At 44.3% G+C, this 15,613-nt stretch overlaps 1 protein-coding gene across 3 annotated transcripts in view; it reads right to left on the reverse strand.

Annotated features, from left to right (window-relative positions):
* Positions 1-15,613, reverse strand: part of LOC131839345 (putative tetratricopeptide repeat protein 41) — an 84,103-nt gene that overhangs the window by 55,910 nt on the left and 12,580 nt on the right. For all 3 annotated transcript variants that reach the window (XM_059186696.1, XM_059186694.1, XM_059186695.1), the window contains exons 3-4: positions 11,758-11,938; positions 8,461-8,675 (exon numbers count right to left, since the gene is read on the reverse strand). In XM_059186696.1, coding sequence (XP_059042679.1) covers positions 8,461-8,675; positions 11,758-11,938 — 396 coding nt within the window. The remainder of the gene's footprint in view (positions 1-8,460; positions 8,676-11,757; positions 11,939-15,613) is intronic.

The raw sequence follows: 15,613 nt of genomic DNA on the forward strand, positions 1-15,613 counted from the left end.
GGGGTTGGGAACAATGAGTGCTATTCACAGCTGTACAGCTGACACATATAGGTATATGTGTGATTAGCAGCCTAAAAATATTCAACCCAAAAAAGATAATGGTATTTACCACCAGATGTCTCCTATACATTTTCAGGATTGTATATAAAAAATTATTTTGTATGATCCAAAGCATTACTCTCGTTCTCCAAAATGCAAAAATAGATCATGTTACAAAGAGTTGGATGAGGAGAAAGAAGCCAGTCTATGTGGTCTGCAAAGTTTCTGTAGCTCTGTAATGTCAGGGGGCACTTTAAGCACCTTGACCACCTCCCCAGGCGGTACAGCCATGTACCCATGCATCACGTCCCCAAGCCCCCGCCTGGTGCCTAGTAGGCTGTGCGCTCCTTGCCCACATTAAATCTGGCATAACCTATCCTAAATTACTCTACCCACAATACTGGCCTCCAGACTTTGGAATCTGGAAATTATTGGGGAGAATTAGGCAACAAGCCAGCAAAGCTAGAGAAATAAGAGGACTAACTTTCAAACTCTATTAAGTGACATAATAGTAGCCACCCAAAATGGTAATCAGCTACCTAATATTCTTTTTTTTTTTAAGATCTATTCAATTAATTTTGGAGAAAGAGAGAGAGAACACGTGTATGAGGGGGAGCGGTGGGAAGAGGGAGAGAGAGAGAGAACCTTAAGCAGACTCCATGCCCAGCACAGAGCACGACACAGGGCTCTCGATCTCATGATCCTGTGATCACAACCTGGGCCAAAATCAAGAGTCTGATACTCAACCAAGACATCCAGGCACCGCCCCGCAACTACCTAATATTCTAAAGGCATTTTAGCACATACAACTTTGATCTTGCTTTTTCAAAGCCAGTATTTGAAAATTTAAGTATATTAGAATCTAGAAAATCAAGTTATGCAAAGAAGCTTTAATGGATTTAGCCTCTCAGATGCATTAAGATTCTGTTAGAAGCACTGAGAATAATTACATTTAACAACTACTTACAGGCTGCCTGTTATGTGCAAGGTGCTGAGCTAGCAGCCAAGAGGAGATAAAATGATTTATAATACAACATCAAGGAGTTAAGGGAAGTGAAAACGGGTTCTGTACATGAATAACCATGTTTGAAGGCAGAATACGAGACTGCAGTTTACTGGAGTTTGATACAGAACCGTCACAATATGGAAAAGCTGCACGCAGAAGACATTTGAGATGAATCTTGGAGAATGCACAGCTAGAGACAAGGACAAGAGGATATCCAGCAAGATAAGGCAGAGGGAAAGGAAGGAAAGTACATGAACATTCAAAAAACAGGAAGCTGATTCGAGCAGTGGAACTCAACAGGGGAGGCCCAGACATCCTACAACACAGGACAGTCACCCACAATTAAGCCGTGTCCTGGTGTCCACCTGACTTTCCAATGTTCTGTCAATCACATAAGGGGGGAAACATTACTAATTACCACACCTAGAAACCCACTCCAGTTTCACGCAAATACAAAATAATTTGCAGATTTATGGGGCACCTGGGTGGCTCAGTGGGTTAAAGCCTCTGCCTTCAGCTCAGGTCATGGTCTCAGGGTCCTGGGATCGAGCCCCACAGCGGGCTCTCTGCTCAGCAGGGAGCCTGCTTCCTTCTCTCTCTCTGCCTAACTCTCTGCCTACTTGTGATCTCTGTCTGTCAAATAGATAAATAAAATCTTTAAATAATAATAATAATAATAATAATTTGCAGATTTAAAACACATGGAATTTTCTAGGAATACAACTACCATGTAATGTGATGGAAGATGAAGTATTCCTTCGTCTGAAATGATACCAAGACTTTTTCACCACTTCAGAAAATCACAACCCTGAGAGGAATATCACTCGTGATGCTCAAACCTTGACTATAACACACCTGGGCCAGTCCGCCCGACATCTATTGCTTCCACGGTCATTTCCATAGAGAGCCAGGCACCTGCCTAATCCTCTGTGGCCTCCGCCGAAATCATCACTGAGCACTTACATATTGAAGAACATGTTATTTTATAATAAACTACTTTATCTTTCTCTTTTACATTGGAGTAGAGGGTAGCATGGGTCTTCTTGTTATTGAGGTAGAAATTACATATAATATTATATTAGTTTCAGGCATACGACATAATGATTCTATATTTGTATACACTACAAAATGATCACCACCATTAGTCTGGTTACCATTCAGCACCACACAGATACAAAATCATTTTTTTCAGAGCACTTGGCTGGCTCAGTCATAGGGTATGTGGTTCTTAATTTCAAGTTTGTGAGTTCAAATCCCACTTGGGCATGGAGCCTACTTAAAAAATTTTTTGAAAAGAATTTTAAACTAATATATTTTTAGGGATAAGAATTTTTAAGACGTACTCTTACCCAGTTTTAAATGTGCAATACAGTGTTATTAACTATAGTCACCGTGCTATACATAATATTCCCAGCACTTATCTTACAACTGGACATACTGATTTTTAAAGATATTTTTATATTAGCAAATGGCCATAAAATTAATGACCTGAAGGTTGTATATGAATGTGAGACATAAAGGAGGAGAAGGAATCAAAAAAGATAGGGGCACCTGTCTGACTCAGTCAAGGGAATGTGCAACTCTTGGTCTCAGGGTCATGAGTTCAAGTCCTAAGTTGGGTGTAGAGATAATTTAAAAAATATGTCTTTAAAAAAATAAAGATGGTTTGTGCTTGTGGCACACAATAAAACATATTTTTCAAGAATGGGAAGAGAACATTTAATCTTGGTGCTTTCATCCTTCTAGGTATTTGGGGAATTTTTTTTTTCCCCAAATCTTTAACGTATGGGCAATATCAAGACTCTAGGCCTTAGGTAACTGAAGTTTAGAGCAGGAGGGATTCTGGAAATCATGTAGTCTAGTCCAAATCCTCATTTCGTAGGTGAGGACACAGGCCTAGGAAGGTGAAGAAACTTGAACACAAATCAATGGGAGCTTTAAAAACACCAATTTGCTAATAGTTTTCCTTCAGGCAACACATCATCATTTAAAGACCACTCCATTTGAGTTTTCAAGCTGCATGGGTCGCTATCACCGCGTACGGTTCACCAGCAGTCATAAGCAGAGGGCACGCACTGCTCACCTCTTGCTTGAAGCTGGTGGACGCTAAGACACAAAACGGGACTACATGAACCTCAGGAAATACACACAGCCTGACAATCATAAAGCATAATATCATTCAGAATAAACAGCAAAAAAAATAACCCCAGAGAAAAAAGGGGGGGAAAAACCCTCAAAGAGGACACCCACAGGTTGATAACTGTATACACAAAGGAAAGCATGGGTTCAGTATTTTAAAAATCCCATTTTGGGGGTGATTCAAATGATTTTTCCTCAAAATAATATTGGAGATAGTCAGAATTACTAGGAGTGGAAAATGATCCTAAACATGTCTCTTTATTCTGTTAGTGTCAAACTATCTCTACTCAGTGACAGTGGCCTATTGCCTAATTTAAATGGTGACATCTCAAGTGTTGGAAGACCCAGTCAGGATAGGTAAATTTATGGGGAGAGAAAAAAAGTCGATTGATACAATTTCAAAATACCCTGTAACAAAAGGACTTAGTGATTGATTTTTTTTTTTTTTTTCCGTCTGGGGCAGTGTTAATCTCTTGCCATTCAATAAGGATTTACTGAGAACCTTCTCTATTAGTCAGGCTCTGTGTCAGGCACAGAGTGGGACAATATCCAATAAAATAGACATGGTTCAAACACATATGTTATTTTTGATGTTTATATGCATGAGTATGATGTTTATTATTTTTAAGCTAAGCTTTTTCTCTTGTTTGGAAAAATAAACTTTTCTGTGCCACAGTGGGGGAAAAAAAAAATAGACATGGCTCCGTGCACCCGCAGGACTGTAAGGGATACACAACACATATAATAACAGGATCCCCAGGATGCCAAGCTCAGTCTTTGCAGGGAGACACCCACACAAACTAGAATACAATGGGACTGGGGCTGTCCTTGCCACTTGGTCAAAGTTAGAGGTAAAGGAGGAAGGCCCCTATTAGGCTCTTACTGGGAGGGTGCTCTTTATTATTTTTTTTAAGATTTTATTTTTAAGTACTCTCTATACCCAATGTGGGGCTCGAACCCATGACCCCAAGTCAGCCAGGCCTAGGGCTTAGGGCACAAAGCTTAGCAAGCCCTACCAAGAAGTCCTGCTCGTATTTCTGCCCATTCCACATCACCAATTTGAGTGCAGACTCTGGGGAACTGAGGCTAGGAGAGGACCCGATGGAAATCACTCAAAAAGCAAAGTGTCCCTCTGTTGGTTCAAGGAGGCAAGACAGAGCAGTACAAAGGAGGAGGGGTCTGGAGCTGGGTGAAGACCTGAGTCTGAACCCGGGCTGTGCCCACACATGCCCTGTCTGTGCATCTGTGGAGAGAGTGCTGGCTGCTGACAGAACTAAATAAGACGCTGATAAAGTCCTTAGCACAGAGCCGGCACTCAGAAAGCGGAGTCAGTAAATGGAACTCATTGTTCTTCGGGCTGCCCCGGGGGTTGTGGGGGTAACAGGAGGAAATAAGTCAAACTGAGAGAGTCCATTATCATATGGTTTCACTTATTTGTGGAGCATAACAAATAGCATGGAGGACAAGGGGAGATGGAGAGGAGAAGGGGGTTGGGGGAAATGGGAAGGGGAGGTGAACCATGAGAGACTATGGACTCTGAAAAACAATCTGAGAGGTTTGAAGTGGGGGGGGGGGGGGGGGGGACCAGGTGGTGGGTATTATAGAGGGCACGGATTGCAGGGAGCACTGGGTGTGGTGCAAAAATAATGATACTGTTATGCTGAAAATAAATAAGAAATAAATTTTTAAAAAAAGAAAAGAAAGAAAGAAAGTCAGCCGCTCTCCCCTGACCTTCAGCGAAGCACGTCACAGAACATCAGCGGCAGGCGAGGGGCGTGGGAGTGGGGAGAGCGGGCTCCGGGCAGTTCTCGCTGCAAGATTCCTCTATCCCGGCCAGCAGAGGCGAGGACGGAGCAGCAGAAACCCGAACTTCACAGGGCACGTGTCGGGGGTCCCTTCTAAAGAGGGCGCTCGCAGGAGCTGCGACTGCACCCCGCGGAGGCAGGCGGCCCTGGGGAACCGCTCTGCAAAGAAGCTGAATGTGCCCCCAAGCCCTTGACCTCCCGCCAGCTGTGTTCTCGGCCGCGGCTCCCCCTCTCCTGCCTGCATCCTCCGCACCCAGACGAAGCCCAGCTTCCCGGCTGCAGAGGCCAAACGGCGGAGCACGGTGCTTCCCCTCAGCCTCCGCCCTGGCTGGGCTCCCCTGCAAATCCTGCATTACCGCTCCCTCCCCGAGTCTAGCTACTGAATAGAAGTTTCTTGTTTCCCTTAGCAGTCCCCCGCTCGCAGCCTCTTTCTCTAGCTCAGGGAGGACCAGTCTTCGTCACCATCATCATCACCGCAACAACACAATCACACTTACGGGGACTGTGTGCCAGGGACTCTTCTCAGTATTTAACCTGCAGAATCTCCCACTCCTCACACAGCCTGACGTAGGCACTGTTAGTCCCACCCCCGTCTTCAGAGGAGAAACTGGGGCGCACGTGGCTTAAGCAAACTGCCCAAGAGCACACAGCCAGCAAGCAGCAGCTCCGGCTTGGAAGACGAAGGAGGGCCTAGTGCAGAAGCACAGCCCTTGCCCTTGGCCCTGGGCTGGTTGTGAGGTGGGGGCCTCCTTTCAGGGACACAAGGTGCCACTGAGGGTCTGCTAGTCACCACCGTTCCTGAATGGATTCTGCACTGTCAACCTCAAGATCTGTTTGTTTTGAAAACAGCAGTTGTTTTTCTCAGGAGCTTTCAGCATCTAAAAATACACTCATTAAAATCACAATTCGCTTTGGGAATAACTGGGCTCCTTCGGTGGAGTTCATCTTCTCAGCCTGGCCAGACTGAACTCCCCCGGGGCTGTGGCTGAGTGGGATGGGTGGTTGTCCTCTAGAACAAGTCGCACCTGCTGCTACTGATTTTGATTTTACCCAAGTTCCACGCCCTGGGGAATGCAACCGCAGAGGACTCATGCCCACGCGCCTATTTGTGCACAGATACACACACACATACACACACATGCACACAAAGGAGCTCAGATATCTGGTCCATCATATAGAGATAATACATGTCCATCAAAACTCATTCTGGGACCCACATACCCACTCAATACCCAAATGCACGCTTGGGTACAAGCCCCACGTAAGAAGAGATGAGTTCCCTAAAATAGGCAGAGTCAGATACGCAAATACACAGCAGACAGCCAATAATAATAATAGCTGATACTTATCAGGGCTTACTCCATGCCAAGCACTGGGCTAAGTACCTTTATTTTTCATACTTTACCTTAGTTAATCTTCTCAACTACCTACAAGACATTTCTTCTATTATCCACATTTTACAAACAGGAACACGGAGCCACCGCGAGTTAAAATAACTCACAGAAGCTCACACAGCTAATAAGTAGCAGTTGGGCTCCCCGGCTGCTCCTAGAATAGAGGTAGATCCCACATAATTGTTACCATTCCCCATACACACCTTGTATCTTAGCTAGCTCTCATCCAAAGCAGAACTCTTTTGATTGCCCTCAAAACGTGCTGTCCCCACCCCACTGATAATGTCCCATCTCAGTTCACAGCCCTCACCATCTGTCTTACTTCCCAAAGGTATCCTCAATACCTCCTGACCTTCAAGCTCCACATTTAGTTCCTCAGGAGACTCTCAGTCCAGTGAAAGCCCTCCAGCTCCTCCGCTACTGCCCTCCCCAAAGAACCCCCATCACTTGCTGGGACCATTGCAATAGCCTGTAATGAGCCTCTACACTTGCTCCCTACATCCATTTTCCATACATCAGACTGACAGATCTTTTCCAAGTATCAATCATTCGAGCCACTCCCCTGGTCAAGATCCTCCACTGCCCTCCCACTGTACTCAACAGAATCTGAACCTAGCATTCTGTGCAAAAAAGCCAAGACCCAAAGTGGTCTGGTCTTCGCCTTCTGCTCCATCTGGTAGGGCTCCCCTGCCAGCCACACTGACCTGCTTTTCTTTCCAACTCACCTTTGTTTCTGGCTTAGAACCTGTATTACCTTAACTGTTCTCTCTGCCTGTAACATTTTAATCTCCATGTGGTTAGCTACTCCGTGTCTGTGAGAGCTCCACAGAGTATAGCAGAGAGCTACTTAAGGATAAGTCCATGCTCCCCCTTCTGGGATAGAGTCAGCATTTTGTCCCCATTTGACCCTCAGTGTGGCCATGTAGGCCCATGGTGGCCAAGTTATTGCCAAAAGAATGACACGTGAAGTGATCTGCATCACTGCCAGGCCAACAAATTAAAGGAACAGGTGTGCCTTTTCCCCTCTTTTTCCTCTTCCTCTAGCCAAAGGCAAAGGACTCTGAGGCCCTAGGGGATTACACAGCCTCAAGAGGGACAAGGCCTGTGTCCCCAAATCACCACATGGAGGAGAGACACTTGTTACCTAAGATCCCCTTACTGGATTGTTCCATGAGCGAGAGAAAGACTTCATTCGAGAAGCCACTGAACTGGGACTTAGCTGTCACCGCAGCTAGAGTTATTCTAATACAGAGACGCAGGCCTACACCGCTCAACCTAGTGAGCACCCACCCCCTTACCACACCAATCTGCATGGCGTTTATTACTTCCTCAACGAGAACATCATATCTGTGGGAGCCATGTCCTTACCGGCCTGAGGCAGACATCCCCAGAACCCAGGGCAGTGTCTGTCACAGACCAAGCAACCAATCAGTACTCAGTCACAAGTGAGTAACAAGCACGTGAGTAAACGAACACGCTCGAGAAATAGGGACGGAATCGAACAGGAGGAGCGATAGTTGGGAGGCGCGTCCTGTCACGGAGGCCTTGTCCTTGCTTCCCTTGACTGGAATGCTATCCCTGAGGTACCTGCTCGACTCCCTCCTTCCAGTATGTATTCAATGTCTTCTCAGCGAGACTTTCCCAGAACTTTCAAAACCTAACAGTTCTGACACACACCACACGCTGCCTCCCTTCTTGCTCTGTTTTGTTTTCCCTCATAGAACTTACATCCCACATTCTGTATTACGTTTTTAGTCGGTGAACTCTTAGTCTCCCTCACCCCAATAACATAAACGCACCATGAGGGTAAGGACTTTTGTTCATTTTGTTGACTCTCGCATCCCCGCTGCCTAGTGCTCTGGCACGTAACGGTGCTCAACTAACATTTGGTGAAAGAAGGAAGGAAGAAAAAGAAAGAAGGAAATTGAATTCGGTGAGGGAAAGAGGTGGGTAGGTCACATAAGCGAGACAATACAGGGTTTACACCAGAACAAGATGAAAACAGCTACTGGAACAGCAGACGGAATATCTAATCTCTAACAAAAATTCGCCAAAGCTAAAGGCTTGGTTCCAGTACCGTAGTTTTCGTACTGCAATTCTGTGATGAAGTAATGTATCACGGACATGATGTCGCTGCTCTCACAAGTGCTCCCCACAAAATGAGGGATCATCAACATGCTGGGATATTTCTTTTTGAAATCATTCACCCAGTTGGCGATCAGAGTAGACTTCCCACAACCACGTTCTCCAGACAAGAGCAAAATGGACTTGTAAACTGGAAGAGGATTTATTCTGAAAAAAATTAAGGGGCAAAATGTAGTCAAGAATATTTACAAATGGAGGGAGGAAGGGAGAAAAAAATTTCCTGCGTCTCTAAGAGATATGAAATTCTAGTCTCAACTTTGGCCTCAGTTGGCTCCAAGTAAATTATTTTCCCTCTGGGGTTTAGCTCTGTCCTGTGTAAAATTAGAACAGGAGAGAGATGGTAACCTTGGAAGGCCCTTCCAGCTACACAGGTCCTAGGGTCGTCCCGCATTAACCTGGGGTTCATCAAGGGCCCAACCTGCCCAAAGGCCCAGGGAAGGAGGCTCTTCTACATCAGTCTACTGCCCCTACAGCTGCCTTGCTTAGCCCTTCCCTGGGTCAGAGCCACCATCACCAAAGTGGCCCTCCATTGAACATCACATCAGAGGATAAGAAACAGAAGCATCCGTATGCCAGGGATTCCCATGAATCCTGATTACCATGACTTTGGAAATTACAATTGTTAGTAACTCACTAAGACATCGCCTGCTCCTCTCCCAGGGTGTTTTGGCTCATAGAACTGCAGAAACGTGATTTCTCTGAACAGGCATGGGCACAGTATAACCTGTCCCGTTGCTTAAGTTTTGTAGTGAAGAATTTCCAGATATGCAGAGGAATCCCAGGTCCACTGGTATCACTACATATAGACTCCAACCCTGTTGCTTACACATTTGTGGTTTAATAAGTATGGTTCTCGTGATTTTTTTATGGATGGAAGATTCACAGAGGCCGTTAGCAGGCTTACCTTACTCACTATTAGCTTGTGACTGGCAGTGTAACTGATCATAAATTGTTGAATGAGTGAATGAAATCAAATAAATAAGCCTGACATTGAGGTGGGGCAAAGCAAGAGGGCTATCAGCCTAAAGATCCACTAAAATAGGAAACCTAGGGATGCCTGGGTGGTTCAGTCGGTTAAGCCGCTGCCCTCAGCTCAGGGTCCTGGGATCGAATCCCATATCGGGCTTTTGCTCAGCAGGGAGACTGCTTCTCCCTCTGTCTCTGCCTGGCTCTCTGCCTGCTTGTGTGCGCTCTCTCTCTCTTGCTCTCTCTGACAAATAAATAAATAAAATCTTTAAAATAAAATAAAATAGGGAAATTAAAGCAGGTTAGGATCATTTAATAGAAATTACTCCATGAGAATTCCACCTCCATTATGATGAATTAGGAGTCGATGTGTTATTGCTTTAATTACTTTGCCATCAAATTTGAATGGCAGAATCCGATTTGGTGTCCTACCTCCACCTTTGTCCTCTTTTGGTCTCTCCTCAGTCAAGTAGCCAGAGTGAGCTTGTCCAGATAGGTGACATATGTCACTGCTCTGTGGTAAAAGTAGCAAAAAGCCCAACTCCTTACATGGACCTGTGAGACCAGACAAGACCCACACCCTCCCCCTCTCCATGACACATCCACCCTCATTCCCTACCACCCTCCCTACAGCCCTGACTTCCTTCCAGCTGCCTGGCCTCCCTGCCATTCCTCCAGCCTCGGGACCTCTGTGCTTGCTGTTCCCTCCGTCTGGAATGCCTGTCCAATCCGTGTTTGCATAGCTCGCTTCCTCACCTGCTTCCAGGATTAGCCAAGGTTTTATATTTTGCTCCATAGCACTAAAGGCAGTGAACCATTACATGTTTTCCATATTTGCCATGTGTGTTGCCTAGCTCCATAATGTAAGCTCTGTGGAGGCAGGGAGTTTGGTCTCTTTGTTCACTACTACGTTCCCTATGTCTAGAATACTCCTTGGCTCTTAGCAGGTAAAGTCAATGAAGCAAAAATACAAATATAATCCATCGACATAATTAAGCCAGGGTCCGAATGAGTTCTTCTTAAGAACAAATAGAAAATGAAAACAGTGCAAAGAAATCTATGGGTATTGTTCTAGATGGTCAGTTGTTAGGACAATGCTTTCAAACTTCAAAAGAACACCCCTCTCTGTTACCTCTTACATGTGACTCGGAAACTTACAGTACAAAGCATTGTTTTCAAATGTCAAAGTCCTGTTTCCACACAGCTAATTTCAAAGGGCTTGTTTCATTATTGTATTTAATTGGGGACAGTTGGGACTTGTATCTTGCAATAAAAACCTTCAAATTTCTCATCTACTCTGAAATATGCAAAATTATAACTTACGTGAGATATAATTCACATACCCAACTCTCACCATTTTACAGTGTACAACTCAGTGGTTTTCACTGTATTCACACGGTTGTACAAATACTACTAATTACAAACCATTTTCAGCACCCCCAAAGAAACTCCAGACCCATCATTTCCTGTTTCTCCTCTTCTTTCATAACCTGCCAGCTACTAACCTACTTTCTGTCTCTATGGATTTGCCTATTCAAATCTATGATTTTTTTTTTAAACGCATGACCTATATATTCAAACCCCTGTTATGTTTTTAAAGCCTTGCCTGGGCTCTATGTTGTATTAACCAAATAACTTGTCTTCCTCTTGGCACGTGTTCCCAGAACCACAAAGCTGTTGGTAGCTCTACCCCGCAGTGGGGGTAGGGGAGGGAAAACAGGGGTTTTGATGTGGAGGACACTGATACAACAATGAGTGCATCCATTGGTAAGATAATTCCGTTCCAAACACAAACACAAACAATAGTGTGAGCTGAATATCTCAAGGTAATTAAAAATGAGCTGATGATGTATGTGGAAATGCTTTGTAAATTATATAACACTGTAAAAAATGCATTATTCATATTTTCTGATCTGATTTCTTCTCCTTAAAGTCATTTCATCATTGTCAAGAATCACTTTGACCAACTTAGAGCAGGGTGGGGTGGAGCAGGAGACATGCGCTTTGCCCTCCAGAGTTTATCATCTCCTTGAGGAGACTGGAAGAAAGGAAGTGAAATAGTCATGAAAACTTTGCAAAGGCAGACTGGCATCTGATAAGGGAATTCCAAACCAAGGGTGGCTTTTCGGGGGCACTCCTGCAGGAATTTTGGGCATAGAAAAGGGGAGGTGGGGAAGACAGCTGAAATTTGAGGGATCATATTTACTCAAGTCAGGCTATTTTGCTCAAGCCTAAAAAGGCTTGAGATTTCTTGACATCTTACCTGAGAAGAGAGTCCAAGCTGGAACCAGGTGCAGCGCTGTTAAAATCAAATCCCACATCCTTTAAGGCAAATCTTTCCAAGATTTCAAAGGTTCTATTGGATTCCTTGGAAATTACAAACACTTGCTTGCACTTCTCAGTAAACTCTTCATGATAGAAACGTTCAAAGTTGTGCTTATAGTCTTTATAGACAGAAAGATAAGTTTTAGGACCTTACATTTTTTCACATTTTCCACTACATATGGTTATTATAAATGCCCAGGAAGGTATCTCCCCTTCTGGATCCTTATCACCTTCTCCCTATGCTGGCATCGTATTTCACAGCCTGTTTCATATTCTAATGAAAGCAAACAATAGGCAAGCAATTTAATCTTATTTATTTGTATATGAAATCCTACTTAGGTTTCCAAGTTATTTCTTGACCTGGGAATAACAAGAGCAAAAAAAAATAAAAATAAAAAACTGGGTTTGTGGCATACCTCCCCTCATCTTTTTAGATTGTTATCTAGTATGAAGTTACCTAATTCAATCTTGTAGCAAATGTATGTAAGTGTATCCATGGCAGGGGTTGGGAGAGTGGGGCATATTTTTGGACAAGATGCCCTAATGCAATGACAACCATGGGTACCGATGTAACTCTGCCACTGGTCAAGCCCCTTTAACTCTCTGGTGAACTAAGGGGCAGGACTAGACACTTGGATCTCTGAGTGATTCCTTCCAGTTTCAATTTACTGTAATTCTAAACGTGCAGTTTAATTAAAGTCAAGGTGTTCTGGACTGCCAAAATGCCCTTCTGTCTCTGGAGAGACTTATATCCTCAGGGTTTTGTTTTTTGTTTTTAATGGAGGGAGGATGTTATACAAGAAAATGAATGCCAGGTAGGTTCCCGAGATACTCCCCTTGTACCTCCACAGTTAACTGGGTGGCCCTCTGGTTCTAGTTAAAGCCAAAGAGACCTGGAAGACCTAGAGTCTGACCAAAGTCAGCTTCAAATTTCAAGATCTTAGAATTGAGAATGATCCCACAGTCTAATGGGTCTCTTGAGGTAAACCTGAACCTTACCCATTAATCTTAAGCATCTTCAAGGAACTCAGACATTGTTTCTATGAGTTAAGAGTGTGAACCAATAGGTCCACATTGCCTTACAATAAACACTGGCTTCCCAAATATCTTTTGTTACCCATCCCTCACCCCCATCAGATTTTGGAACTCCCTGGGTGGTAAAAGGGTATCAAAGATACAAAAGAAAAATAATATAGCACTTCTTTCTAAAGCCCTTTTTAAAATAATATATCCATTCTGTAACTTCTAATTCACACATTTAGTCCACATGTTATACAAAAGTCTAAAGCTATTTTTTCCAGTAATAACTAAAATCAAAGGCTAAGGAGAATACTATGGAGAAATATCCCGTCTCTAACCCAAATAGACTTGATTCTTTTTTTTTTATTAACCTATAATGTGTTATTTGCTTCAGGGGTACAGGTCTGTGAATCATCAGTCTTACACACTTCACAGCACTCACCATGGCACATACCCTCCCCAATGTCCATCACCAGCCACCCTCTCCCAACCCCCCACCCCCCAGCAACCGTCAGTTTGTTTCCTGAGATTAAGAGTCTCCTAAGGGGACGCCTGGGTGGCTCGGTTGGTTGGGCCGCTGCCTTCGGCTCAGGTCATGATCCCAGAGTCCTGGGATCGAGTCCCGCATCGGGTTCTCTGCTCGGCGGGGAGCCTGCTTCCTCCTCTCTCTCTGCCTGCCTCTCTGCCTACATGTAATCTCTCTGTCAAATAAATAAATAAATAATCTTTAAAAAAAAAAAAAAAAGAGTCTCCTAAGGTTTGTCTCCCTCTCCTGTCCCATCCCTCCCCTAATCCCATTTTGTTTCATTTTTTCCCTCCCTACTCCCAACGACCCCACCATCCATCCTGTATCAGAGAGATCAAAAGATAATTGGACAGACTTGATTCTTGAACACATTAGGAAGTATTGATCTATACATGCAGTTCAGACTGAGATTAGTCAAAGAATATCACTAATCATCATATTTCGAGCGTTAGCCAAATCATCTGTTCTTCCAGAACTCATTGGTTGCTATCGTTCCCATCAGCTATTTACTTTGTGCCTCATGCGCGTCAGACATGGCTTTTAGTTATTTTACACACATTATTACTCTCGAGGTGGTGAATGTTAACTCATTATGTAGAAGAAGAAACGACAGCTTGCCAATATTGTCGTTTGCTCAGAGTTACACACATCTAGGAATTGAAAAATCTGAGGTCTGAGAACGTGAGTGTCCCTAGACATTCCAAAACTCCAAGCTTGTAGTAAATGTTCAGGATATTTTGGGGGCACTCAACACCCATTCACCTACTCTAGTTTCCTTAATAGCTGCAGATCACCATCCAGTGTCCCACCTGTCCTGACTCTCAATTCACGTTCTTCCAGCGGGTCTGACTCCACCTCCAGCTCCACGGGGCATCTGACCCAGGATTAGCCAATCAGAGCATCACCTGGCACCAGGGATTTAACCAGTTACGAGCATATGGTCCCAGTCAGGCTAATCAGAGACAAAAAGACTCGATGCTAGGACTTTGAGCCACTTCTGCTGGACTTGAACATGGAGCTATTACAGCCATCTTCCTTCCATGATGAAGGAGCAAGGAACTGAGGCAGTATCAGGACGGCAGAGCTATGCTGATAAACAGTAAGAAACCAGGGCAAGTCATACCGTTTGACCCACTGCTTAAGCCTAAGTTGAACCAGACCTAATCCTAGGCTTTAAAGTTATATAAGCAAATGAATTCCCTTTTTGTTTCAGGCAATTTGAGTCACCTGCAACCCAAAGAGTTATGATTGATACACTATTCTTTTCTAGGACTCCAAAATGATTTGGCTTGTAGGCAGAGTTGATCAGCACCAGTGGGATTTCTCCACCCGCCTCCCTCCCCACCAACCCTGCATTCGAATGAGTTTAGGTGAGTCAACTCTGTCCTGCTCAGTTCACCAAGATCCACCTGCTCCCTGCCATAAGGCCTATTGCCCGCCTGGCCCCTGAGAGCATTTGGGAATGCACCACCTGCCATCACTTTGCAATCTCATGTTAATGGGGCCCTTGCAACAGTAATTCATAACCTTTTCTGGGTCATGGAACCTTCTGAGAATCTGATCAAAGACACAGGCCATCTTCTTACCCACCCCCCAACACACATATGCACATAAACATTCTATTTTTTATATACTTTTAAGGGCATCCCAAAGACAGACCCAAAATGGTGAGAAATCTCTGCCATACTCTAATATTGCTCTGCCCTTTCTGTGTCTGCAAGACGCTACCTTCAAATATAAATGTAATCACTTCATTTAGAGGCAGGATGGCAAGTTGTGCTCCTCAGACTTTAATGTGTATGCAACTCCCCTGGTCATCTTATTAAAATATACTCCCTTATTCAGTGGACCTGGAATGCTTTTCTATCAACTCCCAGGTGATGCCAACGCTGCGGGTCCACGGACTACTGAGCAGTAAGGGTGAGGGATGTTTAGCAGTACCCCGACCTCCACCCACAAAGGTGCCAGGAGCACTCCCCCAACTCTGACACCAAAATGACTTCAGACGAGGCCAAATGTCCCATGGCGGGGGGCGGGGGGGAGGACAGCCAGCTGGGGCCGAGAAGCTCTGCTCTAGATCTATTGCCTTAACTGCCAGATATTTGAGACCTTCTCCGAGCTCCTGGAATTCCTAAATAATCTTCCATGACCCTTTATTTGCTCTTATTTCCAGTTTCAAAAATCTTCAAATGGAGAAACACACGTTACAGAAATATAGTAACAACTTTAAATGCTTACAGAATATTTT

The sequence above is a fragment of the Mustela lutreola genome, chromosome 8 (genome assembly GCF_030435805.1).
Source record: "Mustela lutreola isolate mMusLut2 chromosome 8, mMusLut2.pri, whole genome shotgun sequence".
NCBI classification, from domain to species: Eukaryota; Metazoa; Chordata; class Mammalia; order Carnivora; family Mustelidae; genus Mustela; species Mustela lutreola.